Source organism: Leucopleurus acutus, assembly GCF_964270905.1.
Source record: "Leucopleurus acutus genome assembly, chromosome: 19".
In the NCBI taxonomy this organism is placed as follows: Eukaryota; Metazoa; Chordata; class Mammalia; order Artiodactyla; family Delphinidae; genus Leucopleurus; species Leucopleurus acutus.
In genome coordinates, this window is record NC_139161.1 from 19,150,419 (window position 1) to 19,166,334 (window position 15,916).

At 55.6% G+C, this 15,916-nt stretch overlaps 2 protein-coding genes across 2 annotated transcripts; both read right to left on the reverse strand.

The window, feature by feature from the left end:
- Positions 1 to 401: 401 nt before the first annotated feature.
- HSD17B1 (hydroxysteroid 17-beta dehydrogenase 1) lies at positions 402 to 2,334 on the reverse strand (the record flags this gene model as incomplete). The annotated part of the gene is made up of 6 exons (XM_082860676.1): positions 402 to 641; positions 731 to 908; positions 1,376 to 1,469; positions 1,637 to 1,816; positions 1,961 to 2,128; positions 2,238 to 2,334. 6 exons carry the CDS (start codon positions 2,332 to 2,334, stop codon positions 402 to 404), a joined length of 957 nt encoding a protein of 318 aa, XP_082716802.1.
- A 2,376-nt stretch (positions 2,335 to 4,710) lies between these two features.
- Positions 4,711 to 11,597, reverse strand: NAGLU (N-acetyl-alpha-glucosaminidase). Its single transcript, XM_082861251.1, has 6 exons — positions 11,191 to 11,597; positions 10,195 to 10,342; positions 8,791 to 8,937; positions 8,520 to 8,605; positions 7,228 to 7,484; positions 4,711 to 6,220 (listed from the first exon to the last, which is right to left on the reverse strand). Exons 1-6 carry the CDS (start codon positions 11,574 to 11,576, stop codon positions 5,010 to 5,012), a joined length of 2,235 nt encoding a protein of 744 aa, XP_082717377.1. The 5' UTR covers positions 11,577 to 11,597; the 3' UTR covers positions 4,711 to 5,009.
- Positions 11,598 to 15,916: the final 4,319 nt, after the last annotated feature.

The window sequence follows — 15,916 nt, forward strand, 5'->3', positions numbered from 1 at the left end:
GACATAGGTATTATACCCGTTTTGCGGGTAAGAGAATGGACTCGGAGAGGGTAGGACGTTGCCTAAGGTCCCAGGACTCGTGGGAGCCAAGTCACAAGCCGACTGTCCCCGCACCCAAGTCCACCTAACTCCTACTGCTGCAGACACCCCTCGGGAATCCAGGGACCACTCTCCCTGCCCTGAGGCGCACTTGAGGCGTGACCTTGGGCTAGCTCCTTCCCTTTCTGGACCTCGGTTTCCGTAGGTATAACCTGGGCTAACACCTTCTTTCCTGATCATCCACCCGCCGCGCGCGCCAGTGATCACACAGGTGCGGTGCAGTGAAAAGCCCCTTTTCATCCCCAGACCGCACAACCCGGGGCCGCAAAGGAGAGCGCGGGAGACAGCGGCGAACCAGGCCTTTATTTCGGGGCGGCAAGAGGAGCTCCGAGCTCAGGTGCCCCCGGTTCTCCGGCTCCGGCCTCCGCCCCGGCGCCGTCTGAGCCCTCGGCGGCCTGGTCGCCGAACACTGCTTGGTGCGCAGCAGCGACGTAACTGCAGCCGCTGGGGTCGGAGAAGCGCAGCTGTATCAGGGGCAGGAAGCGCTCGGTGGTGAAGTAGCGCAGGGCCGGGCGCGGGGCGCGCAGCGCCTGGAGGAAGACCTGCAGCGGCGGGAGGAGGCGCGCTGGCCGGGGCTGGGCTGGGGAACCGGAGCGCTGCCCCCGCTCCCGCAGTCCGGCCCGGCGCTCACCTCGGTCACGTCCTCCGGGTCCTGCCCCGCTTCAAGAAAGATCTGTTCGGAGTGGCTCAGGTAGCGGGAGAAGAGGTCGCGGGTCTCGGCGTCCGCGCGGTCCAGCACCCCGCCCAGGCCGCCCTCCAGCTTCTCGGGGAAGGCGGTGTGCACCGGGCCGCACTCGATGAGACTCAAGCTGCCGGCGGGAGAGCGGCGGGTGGGCGGGGGCGAATGCGAGTCCGGGAGGGAGGGCCGGAGGGGGGCTGCGCCCGGCTGGCGGGCGCTTAGGGTAACCCGAGCATTTGAAAGCGGTTTACTGCCGGAAAAGAGCCCCCACGTCCCTTGGAGAGTGTGTGAGAGAGGCTCTGGCGTCATTATGCCACCCTGGCTGGGTCCCTTAACAGCTGTGTGACCTTGGGCCAGTCACCGAACCTCTCTGGGCCTGAGCTTCCCACTAACAATACCGACGCCTCACCAGCTAGGTCGGCAGGTGGCGTGAGAGGGCAGGTGCCAAACGCCCAGTACTGTGCCTGGCACACGACAAACGGACGCCGCACTAAGGAGGGGCCAGGGAGAACGCCTGAGAGCGGTTCCAACAAAACAGGGTGCTGGGGTTCCCAAAGTCAGTGTTCAGAGGGTCCCGGGGGCGGGGCGATGACTCACTGGACCCCGAAGGGCTGCAGCAGAATCGCCAGACTCTCGCACAAACCCTCGATTGCAAACTTGCTGGCGCAGTAAACGGCGTTGAAGGGAAGAGCTTGGAGGCGAGAGGAGGCTGCTGAGGCGCGTCGAGGAGGGGAGCCTCGGGGAGCGGGAGGGGCCCGGGGCAGGTTCACCAGGTCCCACCCCTTTTATTAGACCCCCGACTCTCCCGTTGAGCCCCGCCTCCTGCGCGCCTCTGCTTCTTCCCCGGCTTCCACTCACCCATCAAGCCTCCCACGCTCCCGGTCACCAATATGCGTCCCGAGCGTCGCCGCTTCATGTCCGGCAGGAAGGCCTGCAGCATCCGCACGGTACCGGTCAGGTTCACATCCAGCACGGAGCCCACGGCGCCCTCCTCGTGTGCCTCCAGCGGCCCCACCAGGCCCCGGCCTGCGTTACATACTGCGGGGAGAGAGACCGAACTCCGCTCGCCTCACGCACGGCCCTCCTTCCCGCCTGTCCCCTCGTGCTCCCTGGGCCTCGGGACGCCTTGGTTTGGACACAGGGTGAGGAAGGCTCCTGCACTAGTTTTGCAGGGAGACTCACCCAGCACGTCCACGCGGCCCTCGGTCACGCGTGCCCGGGCAGCGGCTATGGAATCTGCGTCCGTCACATCCAGCTGCAACATCTCCAGGGAGCCGGGAGGGCACCCTCGGGACTGGGCGGCCTCCCAAAGTGGGCCCTGTGCCATCAAGTCCCTCAGCGTGGCGTACACTGGAGGTTCAGGGAGAGGACGAGGCTCTGAATTTCGGGCTTACAACCCTACCTAGGCCCCCTTGGACCAGGAAGGAGCTGGTCTCTCCACCCCAGTCCCCTCAGGTACCTTTGAAGCCCTGGGATGGGTCGGACGCCAGGCGCAGGGCCAGGTGTAGGCCAATGCCGGAGGAACAGCCGGTGATGAGCACCACGGTGCGGTCCATGGAGCTGTGCTGCGTAGGGAGAGGCCCCGGGAATGCTGGGCGCTGGTCTCTGGGATGGATATCACCTGCTTCGCCCCGCCCCTGCCTGTGTGGGTCCCCACCCCTTGTTATGTCTGCAGCACAATCTCAAGGCTGAGACCTACTGTGGATCCCTGGCCTTCTCTCCCCAACCTACTCTAGGTCAAGGCAGAGATGAGGCTACCACTTAGAACACCCCTTCTTTAAGTTGCTAGTCAGAGGGAGGGTGAAGCTTTGCAAACAGGAGGTGTGGGCTCCCATGTGGGCACTGAGCGCCCTGGGCAGATCTTTGCCTGGCAAGCCTCTGTCCCACAGGGACAATTATAGTTGCCAAAGTTTGTTGCTGAGGGTGTGAAAGTAAATGTTTTGGAAGGGTGTTCTCAGTTCAAAGGTCAGGGGTTAGTTTAAAACTGAGGGGGGCTTCCCGGGTAGCGCAGTGGTTAAGAATCCGCCTGCCAATGCAGGGGACACAGGTTCGAGCCCTGGTCCGGGAAGATCCTATGTGCCGCGGAGCAACTAAGGCCGTGAGCCACAGCTACTGAGCCTGCGCTCTAGAGCTCGTGTGCCACACGACTGAGCCCACGTGCCACAACTACTGAAGCCCGTGCGCCTAGAACCCATGCTCCGCAACAAGGGAAGCCACCGCAATGAGAAGCCCGTGCACTGCAACAAGGAGTAGCCCCCACTTGCGGCGTGCCGCAAACAAATTAATTAATTAATTTAAAAAAAGAATATTGGATAATTGGAGCTGAGCACTCAGGAACTCGACGGCTGCCAGGCTCTTGGTTTTAATGCATGCTACCTGCAAAGTAAGACAAGCTTTTGCTAACTGGACATACTTCTCAGTAACTGAAGGAATGGAGCGAATACTAAATGTTTCCCCTGGGGAGGTGTCCTGTCTCTTCAGGGAAACATGGTCAGTATTCTGTAAAGTTACCCTGGCCTAAATGATTACTTGTTCTGACCAAGGTATTTATTAGGCTATTTTAAAGTCACAGCATCCAAAGAATGTCAAATAGTTCAGCTAGCCACAGAGTCTAAGATCCTGTATCTCCTGGCACTGTGGAAACACCACACCACTGACCTAAGTGATTCCTTTTTTCAGTTTTTCAATATTTTATCAATATAAAACTACTGCCACATCCTTATACTTTCTTTTATGTCTTCTCCAACCTAGGAGAGACCTCAAATCTGAAAGTATTCTCTACTTCTCATCATTAGCAAATGTTTTAGCTTTCTAAATACTTGTATTTAACTCTTGTTTCTAGGGTTTTGTTTTTGCAGTTTAGAAACGTTTAGGAATATTAGGACTTTATCCCTTCTGCTTGATACAGCAGGGGTGGACTACTAGCCAGTCTAGCCTAAGAGAAAAGTGAAAAGATGCTTCACCGAGCACAGCGATTAACCCAATACAAGTTAGATTTAGAAGGAATGTTGTTTAAATTACCTCTTCTAGTTGAATACATGAATTCTTTCAGATCAGGAAAGATTAGAAGAAGAAGCCTAAAAACTCTTAACAATGTGACTCTCAGTGGTAAATGACAATGAGAAGCAGCAGCAGATTATAGTTTGGTTTATGGGATGTGATGGACGTGCTATGATAGGAAACCTGAAATGATGGTTGAATTGGTAAAAAACACTGCATAAAATTTGCTGTAAGATATATAGAGACTTATTTTCTGTACTAAAGTATTCTTTTTAAAAAACTTTTAATTTTATATTGGAGCATAGCTGATTAACAATGTTGTGATAGTTTCAGATGCACAGCAAAGCTACTCAGCCATATATATGCATGTATCCATTCTCCCTCAAACTTCCCTCCCATCCAGGCGGCCACATAACATTGAGCAGAGTTCCCTGTGCTATATGGTAGGTCCTTGTTGGTTATTCATTTTAAATATAGCAGTGTTGTACTAAAGTATTCTTTTTTGTTGTTTTTTTCTTTTTTTGCGGTACGCAGGCCTCTCACTGTTGTGGCCTCTCCCGCTGCGGAGCACAGGCTCCGGATGCGCAGGCTCAGAGGCCATGGCTCACGGGCCCAGCCGCTCCGCGGCATGTGGGATCTTCCCGGACTGGGGCACGAACCCGTGTCCCCTGCATCGGCAGGCAGACTCTCAACCACTGCGCCACCAGGGAAGCCCTAAAGTATTCTTATAAGAAAAATAATTATTTGTAAAAAAGGTTTCCTGTGTCAAGTATTTGCGCAATCAGAGCTGAATTGTAGATATTCTTGTAATATCTAGTTATTTTGAAAGATTTATATAATGAATTCTGGATATATGACCAACAAAACTGATGAAATGAAACAAACAAACACCCGAGGAAGCTGAGGTAAGGGGACAGGGAGGCCTGACCTGACCAGTGTCCACGCTATAGCCCTGAGTCCTCCCCGGCATCATGGCAGTGACATTCTGACACACAGGTCCAGGTGATTCATCAGTTTATTAAGTTGTATTAAAACAGTACTTTGATCCCACATTTGGGATGGTGGAGGAAGGCGGCTCGGCTCCCTCCAAACCTTCCATGCTTGATCCCATCAGCATGAATTCCTTCACCCAGGCCTGGGGAACTCCTGTGATGCTTGCCTAGCCCCAGGCCCTGGGAACCTGCCCAGGCCTGGAATTTGGGGAAAACATGGCCCAAGGGTGCTTAATCTGTCACAAGGCGCCAGCCACCCACCGGGGGTAATATTTGAGGAAGAGCTTCTTGGCCAGGTCCACTGTGTCTCCTTGGGGCTGGCTAGGATACCTCTTTGTGCTGAGGACGAAGGTCTGTTCCAGCTGGAAGGCATTCTTGTCAAACTGGTGCTGTTGGAAAGGGATGCCTTGGACCAGGCTCTTAGCCAGGGTCTCCGTGAAGAGCCGCCAGCGGGGGGCGTAGTAGTCAGCCACCAGTCCCGCCAGCTGCTTGTTGGCGTAGTCTAGGATGTTGCCCTCTGGCCCCCACAGGGTCAGCTGGTAGCGGCTGTTCTGCTCATAGAAGCGGGCCTCAGTCTCACTGACGGCAGCCACCCGGGCCTGCTCCAGCCAGCTGCCCAGCAGGAAGTGGCTGTCACTAGCCAGCACCTTGTCCAGCGCGGGCAGGAGCTCATAGGCCAGGACGCCTCCTGCCCTCATCAGGGGAACCAGCTCCTTGTTCAGATAGGCGGTCCTCACCTTTTCGTAGTACAAGCTGACCAGCTCCTGGACTGCCTGGCGAGTGACATCCACCAGGTCGTAGCAGAAGGCCGGGCTGGAGGCCAGGGCGGGGGTGGCTGTCAGCAGCAGCCGCCACGCCTCCAGTACATCCGATCGGTTGTACCAGACGTCGGTAACCATATGTAGGGACGGCCGCCTGACCAGCGGGCTGCGATTGTGTCCACTGCAGCCCTCGCCAGAGCAGTTGTAGACACTGCTGAGAAGCAGCCTCCACGCTGCCTCTGCGTCCCCATGGGAGACCCCATACCGCCGGGCTGCAAAGCCCGTCACCCAGGCCCCCAGATCTGCCACTGGGCCCTTCCGCCAGCCCAGCTCAGCCATGAGGGCGTAGACCACCTCGTTCTGGCCGATGCCCTCGGGGGTCATGCCCGTGCCTACCATGGTGGAGTTGGGGAAGAGGCGGGCGGCTGTGGGGCCTCGGTTCACAGACTCCAGGGCACCAAACAAGCCGTGGTTGCCCCCGAAGTTATGCAGCATGCACCAGATAAAGGGCTGGCCCTGGAAGGAGGCTGTGCGGATGTACACGGGCCGGCTCTCAGCAAACAGGTCCAGAACCAGGAGGCGGCCACGGGGCACGGCCCCCAGCACGGCCCCCACCTGGGCGGGCCCCCAGAACTCGGGCTGGTGCTGGAAGAGCCAGCCTTGGAGCAGCCATACGGCGTCAGGGTCCACTGTGGTGGGGCAGTGGGGATAGAAAAGAGGGTGGTAAGAGGAGAGGGGGCAGGAGAGCATTCACCCCATTGTACAGATGAGGAAACAGAGGTCCAGAGAAGTTAAATGACTCTATCACAGGACACTCCTTCCCCTGAAACCCACACCACCCCGCCCCACCGCCGGCCAGAAGGGCATTCCACAGCACAAGTCCTTCCCATCTCCTCCTCCTCCCACTGGAAGTGCCAGGGTAGTGCTATAAAGCTTTACAGAGCATCAGAATTACCCAGAGGGCTGGGCCCCAGCCCCAGGCATTCTGATTCAGGAGGTAGGGGAGGTGCTGAGAATTTGCACATCTGACAGGCCCCAGGGTGATTCTGATGCTGCCGGTCCCGGGTCACACATGGAGCATTGCTGCGCAAAGCCTGAGCCAACATGCTCCTTCCTGGCTGACACGGAGGCCTCCCCAAGCCATTCCTGACCTGGCCCCTCTCTGCCCTTCCCCTGTAAGTGGCAGGAAGGAGAGCTGGGTTCACATTTGTGCATCTAGAAGGGCACCTACCAGCTTGGGGCACATCCCCTAACCTCTGGCCCGTGTTACCTACTTCAGCATGGAGGTAGAGACCAAATAAAATATGTTCAATAGCTAGCGCTTAATGACACTTTACTCTGGGCCAGGCGTTACTCTACTTATGAGGTAGCCCATTTTGCAGATGAAGCAGCTGAGGCACTGGGAGGCACTGGCGGGGAGGTGATTCATTGCAAGTCTCACAGGCAGGAAGAGTGGCAGTGCCTGCGCTGGAGCAGGGTATCCGGCTCCAGAGCTCACCTCTCAACCACAGTGTGATTAAATGAGATGATGTGTGTGTGTACAAGTGCTTGGTAAACTGCAAAGTGCTGTGTGTCACAGTGAGGTGTTACTATTCCCAGTCCCGCCTCCCACCCCCCACTGACCTCTGCCACCCCCGTCTCCCTGAGGGTCTCGGGGGGGGGGGTCTTCCCTTTCTGACCTCCCCTGGCACCGAACCTGCAATCATGGCCTGGTAGACAGCGGCGGTGGCTGCAGCCAGGTAGGAGGGCTCCGAGGACGGTGGCTGCATCTCGTTGAAAGTATCGGCCCCATAGATGTGATCCGTGCCAAACTCTTTGGTCAGCGCCCGCAGGAAGAGGCTCCCCACCATGGGGAATAGGGGGTCTTCCGGAGCCAGGAGGAAGGAGCAGGAGTACGAGCAGTTGAAATGTCCCCACCTGCCCATCTGGGTGATATTGGCCTGAGGGAACACCCTAGTTGGGTGTGGGTGTGTGTGTGTGTGTGGGTGTGTGTGTGTGTGTGTGTGTGTGACAGTTCAGACATTTACTGGAGGCTGACCAGTAGTCATCTCCAGCCTCACTAACTTCTGCAGTTCCTGGGTCGTTCATGCCTCTGTGCCTTTGCACATACTGTGCCCCCGTGCCTGGAGCCCTTTCCTCCTCCCTCCCCGCTTATGCATCTGGCTTCTCCTCGACATCCTTTAAGTTTCACCTGTCTGGAAAGCTTTTGCTGTCTCTCCCCCTCCCACTGGCTGAAACAAATGACATCACCTCTGCTCTGAGCCCTTGCTGCACCCTCCCTTCCCCAAGCAGAAGTGACCTTGACAGAGAATTGGGCCCACATATATCCCTGCCCTTATCACTGTATTGTATCCCCCTGGCAACGTATCTCCCGCTGGGGGCGGGGCCTCTGTGCACCTTTGTGGCTGTATCCCCAGGCCCCAGCACAGGGCCTAGTTGGGCAGCCCTGGATAGCCTGACAAACGTTGGCTGAATGTACAAATGAGGTTCCTGCTGTCCAGTTGGGGAGGCCAAGGAGTGGCCAGTGAGGCCGGCCATGTGTGCTGAGCGCTGACAGTGGTGGGAACCAGGTGCTCATGTGCATGAGGGAGGTGGCAACCAATGCTGGGGGCCCCCCCTACAAGGCTTCCTGAAGGAGGGGAGGTCTCAGCTGGGCCCTGAAGAATTTTGCCAGCCGCAGGAGAGGATGGGTGGGTAGCACAGAGGAACAGAGGGGCAGGAAGGACAGAGGAGACCAGTGCACCCCTACCATCACTAAGAGCTGCCGTTTGCTAAGACTCCGTGCCAAGTCATATATACATTTTATAAGTGAGGAAACTAAGGCACAGAGCAGTCACGTCATCTGTCCGAGGTCACGTGGCTAGTCAGTAACAGAGCCAGGAATCAAGCGCAGGCCTACATCTAGAGCTTATTTTTCTTTGACTCGTGCCTGGCAGGGGAATATAAATTCTCTCTCTGAGCTGAATGGAGGGTGAGGGGGGATCTCACCTTGTGAGAGCCTTGGGGACATGCCCTGCGAACGCTGGCAACACGGGGATCATGCCAAACGAGCGCATCCGGTCAAGGATCCGATGCTGCGAGGAATGGGAGGGGCGGCAGTGAGCACGGCCCCCCGAGGCGGGAGGCCCTCACTCTCTCGGGGCACATGGAGTCCCCACCATTCAGTTAAGGGCCCCGGGGTGGGCCAAACACCACCCCCAACCCCAGGCCTGTACCTGTCCAGCACCAGTTCTGCTCCTTCCCTTCCCCATCCTTTTACCTGCAGGTAAACCTGTTTGAGGTGCCAGGAGGGGGGCAGGGGGCCACTCCAGGTGTGCAGGTTGCCCATGCGCCCCCAGGCCAGGAAGGCAGGACCAGTGAAGTACTCATCGATCTCTGTCTGGGTCAGGCCCAAGGCCAGATACACCTGAGGAGGAGGGAGAGCCCCACACGTGTAAATCATTTATCTCTACTCATTGATCCATTCACTCAACATACGCACATTCATCTCTTCTCTGGGCTGCACCCTATGGTTACTAAGACAAAACCCGATCCCTGCCTGCGAGGAGCCCAAAGTCTGGGAGAAACAGATCCGTGACCAGGTGAGTTTGTGAATGTCACCCTTGTTGCATGGGTGAGGTGAGGCACAAAGGGGTTCTCCCCAAGATGTGGAAGGGGCCTTAGAAGGCTTCATGGAGCAAGGAGGGCTAGAAGGATGGGTGAGGGCAGCTCTGCAGGGAGCTTAAGCAGCCCCAGGTGTAGCCAGAGCGCTCAGGGCTCAGGTATGGAAGCTCCCAGGCCGGGCAAAGCCTGAAGGCAATGGGGAGCTCTTGAGTGCGTTAATACTGGAAGGTCTCCACCAGATTTGCAATTTGCAAAGGACACTCTGGTGGAACTTGGAGAGTCAGGAGTCTCGCTTTGAAAGGAAAATATTGCTTAGAGAGTTCTCTAAGCTCTCATGGCCGGGAGGCCATTAAGGCAGTGTAACTTTTCACGTCTCAGACTGGATGGAATCTGACCTTTTGATCTGATCAAGTTATCCAAAGAGCCTGCGAAAAATTCAAGATACTTATTGGACTCTTACCCTAAAATAACTCTCAATTCCTTATGAACAAATATTTTCCAGCTTACGTCAGAGTCAGTCACAATTCTCACGAGGCAATTTTTAACAATCTCATGGCTTAAAAAAAAAAAATTAGCCCCTCTTTTTCTTCCTCGGGACACTCTTTCAGGATTACCCGAGCCCGTGTCTCCCAAATTGCAGTCAGGAAAGACCCCAAATAAACTCTTCTTATTTGCAGCCTCCTGCATTATTTTTTGGTTGATGCTGTTCAGAGGCTCTGGCAGACTGGGGTCCAGGCAGAGGGGATGAGAGCCTGAACTGGGGTCATGGATAAGGATGGAGAAGACAAGGCAGATCAAGAGTTGCTAATGAGACAGAATCCACAGAGGCAGCTGACTGACCCACGTGAGGGTGGGGAGAGAGGGGAGGCCGGCTTCTTACAGTGTTTGCAGTAGGGTGCTGGGGTCCAGCCCTGGGTAAGTGCTCCTGTGTGTTTGTCTCAACCATGGAAGCTGGGAGGCTGGAGCCATCACTCCTGCTACCAACAGTCCTGGAGCCCTATTCTCTGTGTGCCAGATACAGGGGGGGAGGCGGGATGCCTGGGGTATGGTGGGCACGCACCTGCTGCCAGATGGCCTCCTGGCCGCTCCAGGCCAGCGCCAGGTTGATGCCGTTCAGCGCCATCCAGTCAATCTCCTGCTCCCAACGGGCCCAGTCCCACCACACGAAGGAGTAGCTTTGTGTGCACACGTTCTGGTAATAGCGGTACCTGCAGGCAGGGGCGTGAGCTGGGGCGTGGCCCTGGGGGCAAAGATAATGTCCCTCACCCCTGAGGGTCCACAGCCTGGGGAAGAACTTGGAGGGCATCCCGGTCCTGGAACAGCTCTTCACACCACCCAGATCTAACCCAGAAAGACGCGGCTCCAGACGTGAGCTCTACTGCTTCACTCCAGGATCCACTCCAGGTGGAGCCTGAGCTTCCGAAGGTGCCCACCCACCTGCGCCCAGCACTCAGCTCCCTAGCCTCGCAGATATTTGGGAAAGCATATTCCGTTTTCATTCCTACTCTGTGTACAGCGTTTAAGTGCCATAAGGCAAAGTTGGCCCCTGTCCTGAAGGGGGGGGAATCCCTCTCCCCACAGTCTAATGGGGAGGCAGCTGTGTGAATGCATCGCCTCGGTGTAGTGGGGCAAACGCTAGAACAGAGGCCTGTGACAGGGCTGGGGGTCATTCCTTAGTAAGCATCTTCGAAGAGAGGGGTGGGGGAGGAAAGTAATGGCATTTACCGATCACCGATTATGCACCACAAATTCTACACCCCGCACCGTGCAAATCCTCACAATCAAAGCGGCACCACTGCACGGTAGATGACATTTCCATTTTTCAGATGAGCCAGCCGAGGCTCAGAGAGGCTAAGTGACTTGCTCAAAGATACAAGGCTTTTAGAATCAGACCTGGGGTCTGAAGCCAGGTCGTGCGACCCTAAGGCCAGCGCTTCCTGGCAGCCCGGCGCTGAGGGTGGGGAGGGGCGGGGACTTCAGCTTGGGCTGGCGCCCGGGTGGGTGGAAGCGGCTGGGAGCTGCAAGGGAGCCGAGGGGCGCGGTCCGGCCGCGGTACCTGTTGGGCGTGGCCTCGGTCAGTTCCTCCGGCACTACGGGCAGCGGCTGCGGCAAGCGCAGCTGAGAGCCCGACCAGGCCACGTGGCAGCCGCAGAAGTCGCGCAGGTAGCGGTGCAGCCCCGCGGCGGCGGCCACGCCCGTGGAGCCGAGCACCCGCACCCGCGCTCCGACGCCGCCGCCGCTCAGGCGGTAGGTGTCCAGGCCGGACTCGGCCGCCAGGGCGCGCTCCACCGACACAGAGAAGGCGGCCGCCGGCCCGGGTCCCAGAAGCCGGACCAGCAGCTCCCTCACGGCCGCCGCCTCCCGGGCCTCGTCCCCGGCCGAGCCCCCCGCCACGGTCAGGAGCAGGAACCCCAGAGCCGCGGCCACCGCCACGGTCTCCATGGTCCACCGGTCTCAGCCCGCCGGGCACCAATGGGGACTCGGGACCAGGGGCGTGACGGCCGCGTCCAATCAGCTGAGGGCCTCAGGTCACGCGGAACTGAAGGTAAAGCACCGGCCGGCGGCTGAGAGACCAGCTTCCGGGTTCCACACCAGCTCCTGAGGGTGTTTTCTGATCACACGTGGTGCAAGAGCGCGTGACCCTGGTGACTTCAAAAGTCCGGGGCCGGATGTGACTCGTAGTCCTTCACAAATGCCTTCAGATACAACGCGCTTTCACATGCAGATCACTTTCCTTCCGTCCATCCTACCACCCAATAAGTATTTGAAGTTGATTTTGTACCAGGCACTGCCACCCCTCTTCCGGGGAGACCTACAAACCAAGTACTTATATAAACAAAGATTTACGTTATGCAGTTGACCCTTAAACTTTGCATGTGTGTTAGGAGGGCCGACCCTCTGGCAGCCAAAATATAACTTTACAGTCAGCCCTCCTGTATCCAGGGTACCGCATCCGCGGACCATGTAGTATTGTAGCACGTATTTATGGAAAAAAAATTCCTGTTTGAGTGGACCCGGCAGTTCAAACACGTGTTGTTCAGGGGTCCACTGTACTTGTGGTGCTGTGTACGGTCCCCAGCCAAAGGCTTCCAAAAGGAAGTGACGTTTAATCCGAATTAAGTTGGGATTGTCCAGGAGAAGAGGGAGGGGAATACCATTCTGTGAAGAAAAAAATGCATATATGAAGACCCAGGAAGGGTAAAGAAAGAGCTGAGCAGATTTGAGGAACTAAAAGGTCAGGAAGCTGGAGGAGGGATGCACCGTGTGAGCCTGGACTGGCCATGGGGCGGGGCCTAGTGGGTGTGACCAGGGCTCTCATGTGATCTGTAAGCGGTAGCAGCAGCTGAACAGGATGGGAGTTATCTTCATTTTACATCCTGGGAAACTGAGGGCCAGAGATGGGAAGTGACTCTGCAAAGATCAGTGACCAGTAAGACAGCAGGTCTGGGACTAGAACCAGGAACTCTTAACTCTCAGATAAGTGTTTTTGCCACTATCCCCCAAGAGATGCAACTTTTCAGGCTGCTTACCAGCAGGGAGGGTTTGAGTGGGGCTGTGTGATGGCCAGGAGTGGTGGCCCTTTTATAAAGACTGCACTTTCTAAAGGGATTCTGAGTCCTTTTGGAGGCAGGTGTAGATTTTTCCAGGTTGTCAGGCCTGAGTGCAGCTGCTTAGAGACAGGGAAGGGGTCAGAGGAGGGTTGCCAGAACCTGGACTGAAAGAGAACATGGGAGTCCACTGAGCTTGCTCTGCCCCTCTGCCCCCTGCCCCCAGCTGCAGACTCAAGCTGCAGTGCCCCCTGCCTTGTTCCCAGCTCAGCAAGCAGCTAGTTCAGGAGGTGCAGCCCTGTTCCACCCAGTTCCTAATATCAGAAGGCTCTCAGCTTTTCCCAGAGAGCAGCTCCTAGACCTGCCCAGAGAGATGGGTCCTCATGGAGCTATAGTTTGTAGCCCCCCAGGCCTCTCTACACTCCCTCCAACACCCCCTTCCAAACACCTCTAGCTTCAGGTGAGATTTGTCAGACTCTCCTCCTCCCAGGACCTGTTTTACCAGCAATTTGGATCTTAGGGAACACATTGCTTGGGGGAATTGGGCTGCAGGTCCACCGTCAGGCTCAGGGTGCCTCTCTGTGGGGTCTGGATTCATCCAGAATGGCAGACGGATGCTGGCAGGGGCAGCAGGTTGGGGACACCATCCCGGGGGGTTGGTAGCACATTCGCAGCCTGAGCTCATGGATGCTTGGCAAGAGTGTCACCGATTACTCCAGGTGTGTCACACTGTCTTTCTCGTCTTCCCCATCAAGCTGGGAACTCTTTGAGGACAATAGGGGGGCTGGTTGAAGAAATTAAGTTGCATCAATAGGATGAAATACCAAGCATTCGCTAAAAAAAAATAGAAAAGTGAGGAAGATGTGTTGGTGCTGATTCGGAATGTTCTGCAAAGTGTACTTTTTAAAAAGAGGTCAGGGAATTCCCTGGTGGTCCAGTGGTTAAGACTCAGTGCTTTCTCTGCCGAGGGCCCGGGGTTCAATCCCTGGTCAGGGAACTAAGATCTCACAAGCCGCACGGCCAAAAAAAAAAAAAAATTAAAAAAGATGTCAAATCAGGGGCTTCCCTGGTGGCGCAGTGGTTGATAATCTGCCTGCTAACGCAGGGGACATGGTTTCGAGCCCTGGTCTGGGAGGATCCCACATGCCGCAGAGCAACTAGGCCCGTGAGACACAACTACTGAGCCTGCGCGTCTGGAGCCTTTGCTCCGCAACAAGAGAGGCCGCGATAGTGAGAGGCCCGCGCACCGCGATGAAGAGTGGCCCCCGCTTGCCACAACTAGAGAAAGCCCTCGCACAGAAACGAAGACCCAACACAGCAAAAATAAATAAATTAATAAACTCCTACCCCCAACATCTTCTTTAAAAAAAAAAAAGAGATGTCAAATCACTGGGTAAAGTATGTCCCATTTGTGTGTGTGTGTGTGTGTTTAAGGCTATGTAAATAGTGCTTGCTTTGGATAAGGTACTGGGACGCTGGAGCCAAAGACTTACTTTTATATTAGGGCCTTTTGTACTGTTTGATCCTTTTACCACGTCATACATTTTATTACTTTTTCTCTCCGCTCCTATCTCATCTCTTTCGTTCCTGCCAGCCTCCCCTCTGTCTATGCACCCCAGAATCCCTCCAGATCCTTTGTCCCTCTGCCCTGCCAATCCAGTTGCCTGCCTGTCACAGCCCTGCTAGGATCCCACCCATCTTACCTGGGGGGAGGAATGAGTCCTTCCCTGTCTGGCCACCAGGGAGCAGCCTACGCCTTGCCTTGGGTAGGCTGGAGAGGGAAGGGCAGGCAAACAGGCTCAGATCTGAGGGGAGCTCCAATGCCCTTTCCACCCAGGGTTCCTGGGTAGAAAGAGACACAATCCTGCCCAGGTCCCCAGTGAGGGACAGGAAAGGAGGGGTGCTGGTTCAGAAGGTGGTGATGGAATTGTCCCTATCTTTATAATACTGAGCAGGCCCAAAGTCACCCTCTCCACATTGGTTCTAGGATGGGAAGCATTTGCTGGTTGGGGGCACAGATTCACTAAGCAGATGCCTGGGGTCCAGGGATTCCACAGAAGGGGATCAGGGTAAAGGCCAAGACTCTTAAAAATAGGAGCAATGGAGCCATCCTGTTCCCCACCCCCACCCCAGGGCTCCTGGGAATTCCCACACCCTCCAGGGCTCAGTTCCCAGTTGGTCCCATCTTTAGCTGGCTGGGCTGGAGGCAGCCCAAGGCCCTAGATCCCGGAAGCTCAGCTTAGCCAGTGACCCACTGGCCCAGGTCTTCTCATCCAGGCTAGGGGGGAATTTCTTCCCGGGCAGGTCCTAGTCCTCCCTCCCCAGCCCCATTTTATTGATCTATACCAGAAAGTTTACCAGTTTAAAGTGTACAACTCAATAGCTTTTTAGTATGGCCACAGAGTTGTGCAACTGTCACCATAATCTAATTTTACGTTTCATCATCCCCCCAAAGAAACCCTGCCCCCAACCCCCTCCGGCAGCTGGTCCTAGGCAACCACCCATCTGCTTTCTGTCTCTACAGATATGCCCATTCTAGACATTTCACATAAATGGAATTATACATTACGTGGCCTTGTGTCTGAGGTCCATTCTTGTTGCGGCGTGTATCAGCACGTCCTTCCTTTTTATTGTAGAATTATACCCATGGTATGGATATACTGCCTTTGTTTACCCATTCATCAGCTGATCAACATTTGGGTTGTTTCCATTAGGGCTATTATGAATAATGCCACTACGAACACTTGTGCACAAGTTTGTGTGCACATTTTTTCATTTTTCTTGAGTAGATATCTAGAAGTCAAATTGCTGGGTCCTAAGTTAATCCTACGTTTAACATTTTGAGAAACTGCCAGGCTGCTTTCCAAAGCTGCTGCACCATTTTACATTCCCACCAGCAGTGGATGGGGGTTCCAGTTTCTCCACATCCTTGTCAACACTTGTAAGCTTTTTTTTTTTTTTTTTTAATTTATCTTTGGCTGCGTTGGGTCTTCGTTGCTGTGCACGGGTTGTGGTGCATGGGCTTCTCATTGTGGTGGCTTCTCTTGTTGCGGAGCACGGGCTCTAGGTGTGCGGGCTTCAGTAGCTGTGGCACACGGGCTCAGTAGTTGTGCCTCGTGGGCTCTAGAGCGCAGGCTCAGTAGTTGTGGTGCATGGGCTTAGTTGCTCTGTGGCATGTGGGATCTTCCCGGACCAGGGCTCAAACCCATGTCCCCTGCATTGGCAGGTGGATTC

What these genes read in the sequence shown, in the direction of transcription:
- NAGLU (XM_082861251.1), bottom strand. Translation starts at nt 11,576, where the DNA reads ATGGAGACCGTGGCGGTGGCCGCGGCTCTGGGGTTCCTGCTCCTGACC. An exon ending in AGGAGGCCATCTGGCAGCAG is followed by an intron (nt 8,938 to 10,194) that starts GTGCGTGCCCAC and finishes CCTCCTCCTCAG; the next exon opens with GTGTATCTGGCCTTGGGCCT. An exon ending in CTACCAGGCCATGATTGCAG is followed by an intron (nt 6,221 to 7,227) that starts GTTCGGTGCCAG and finishes GCCCCACCACAG; the next exon opens with TGGACCCTGACGCCGTATGG.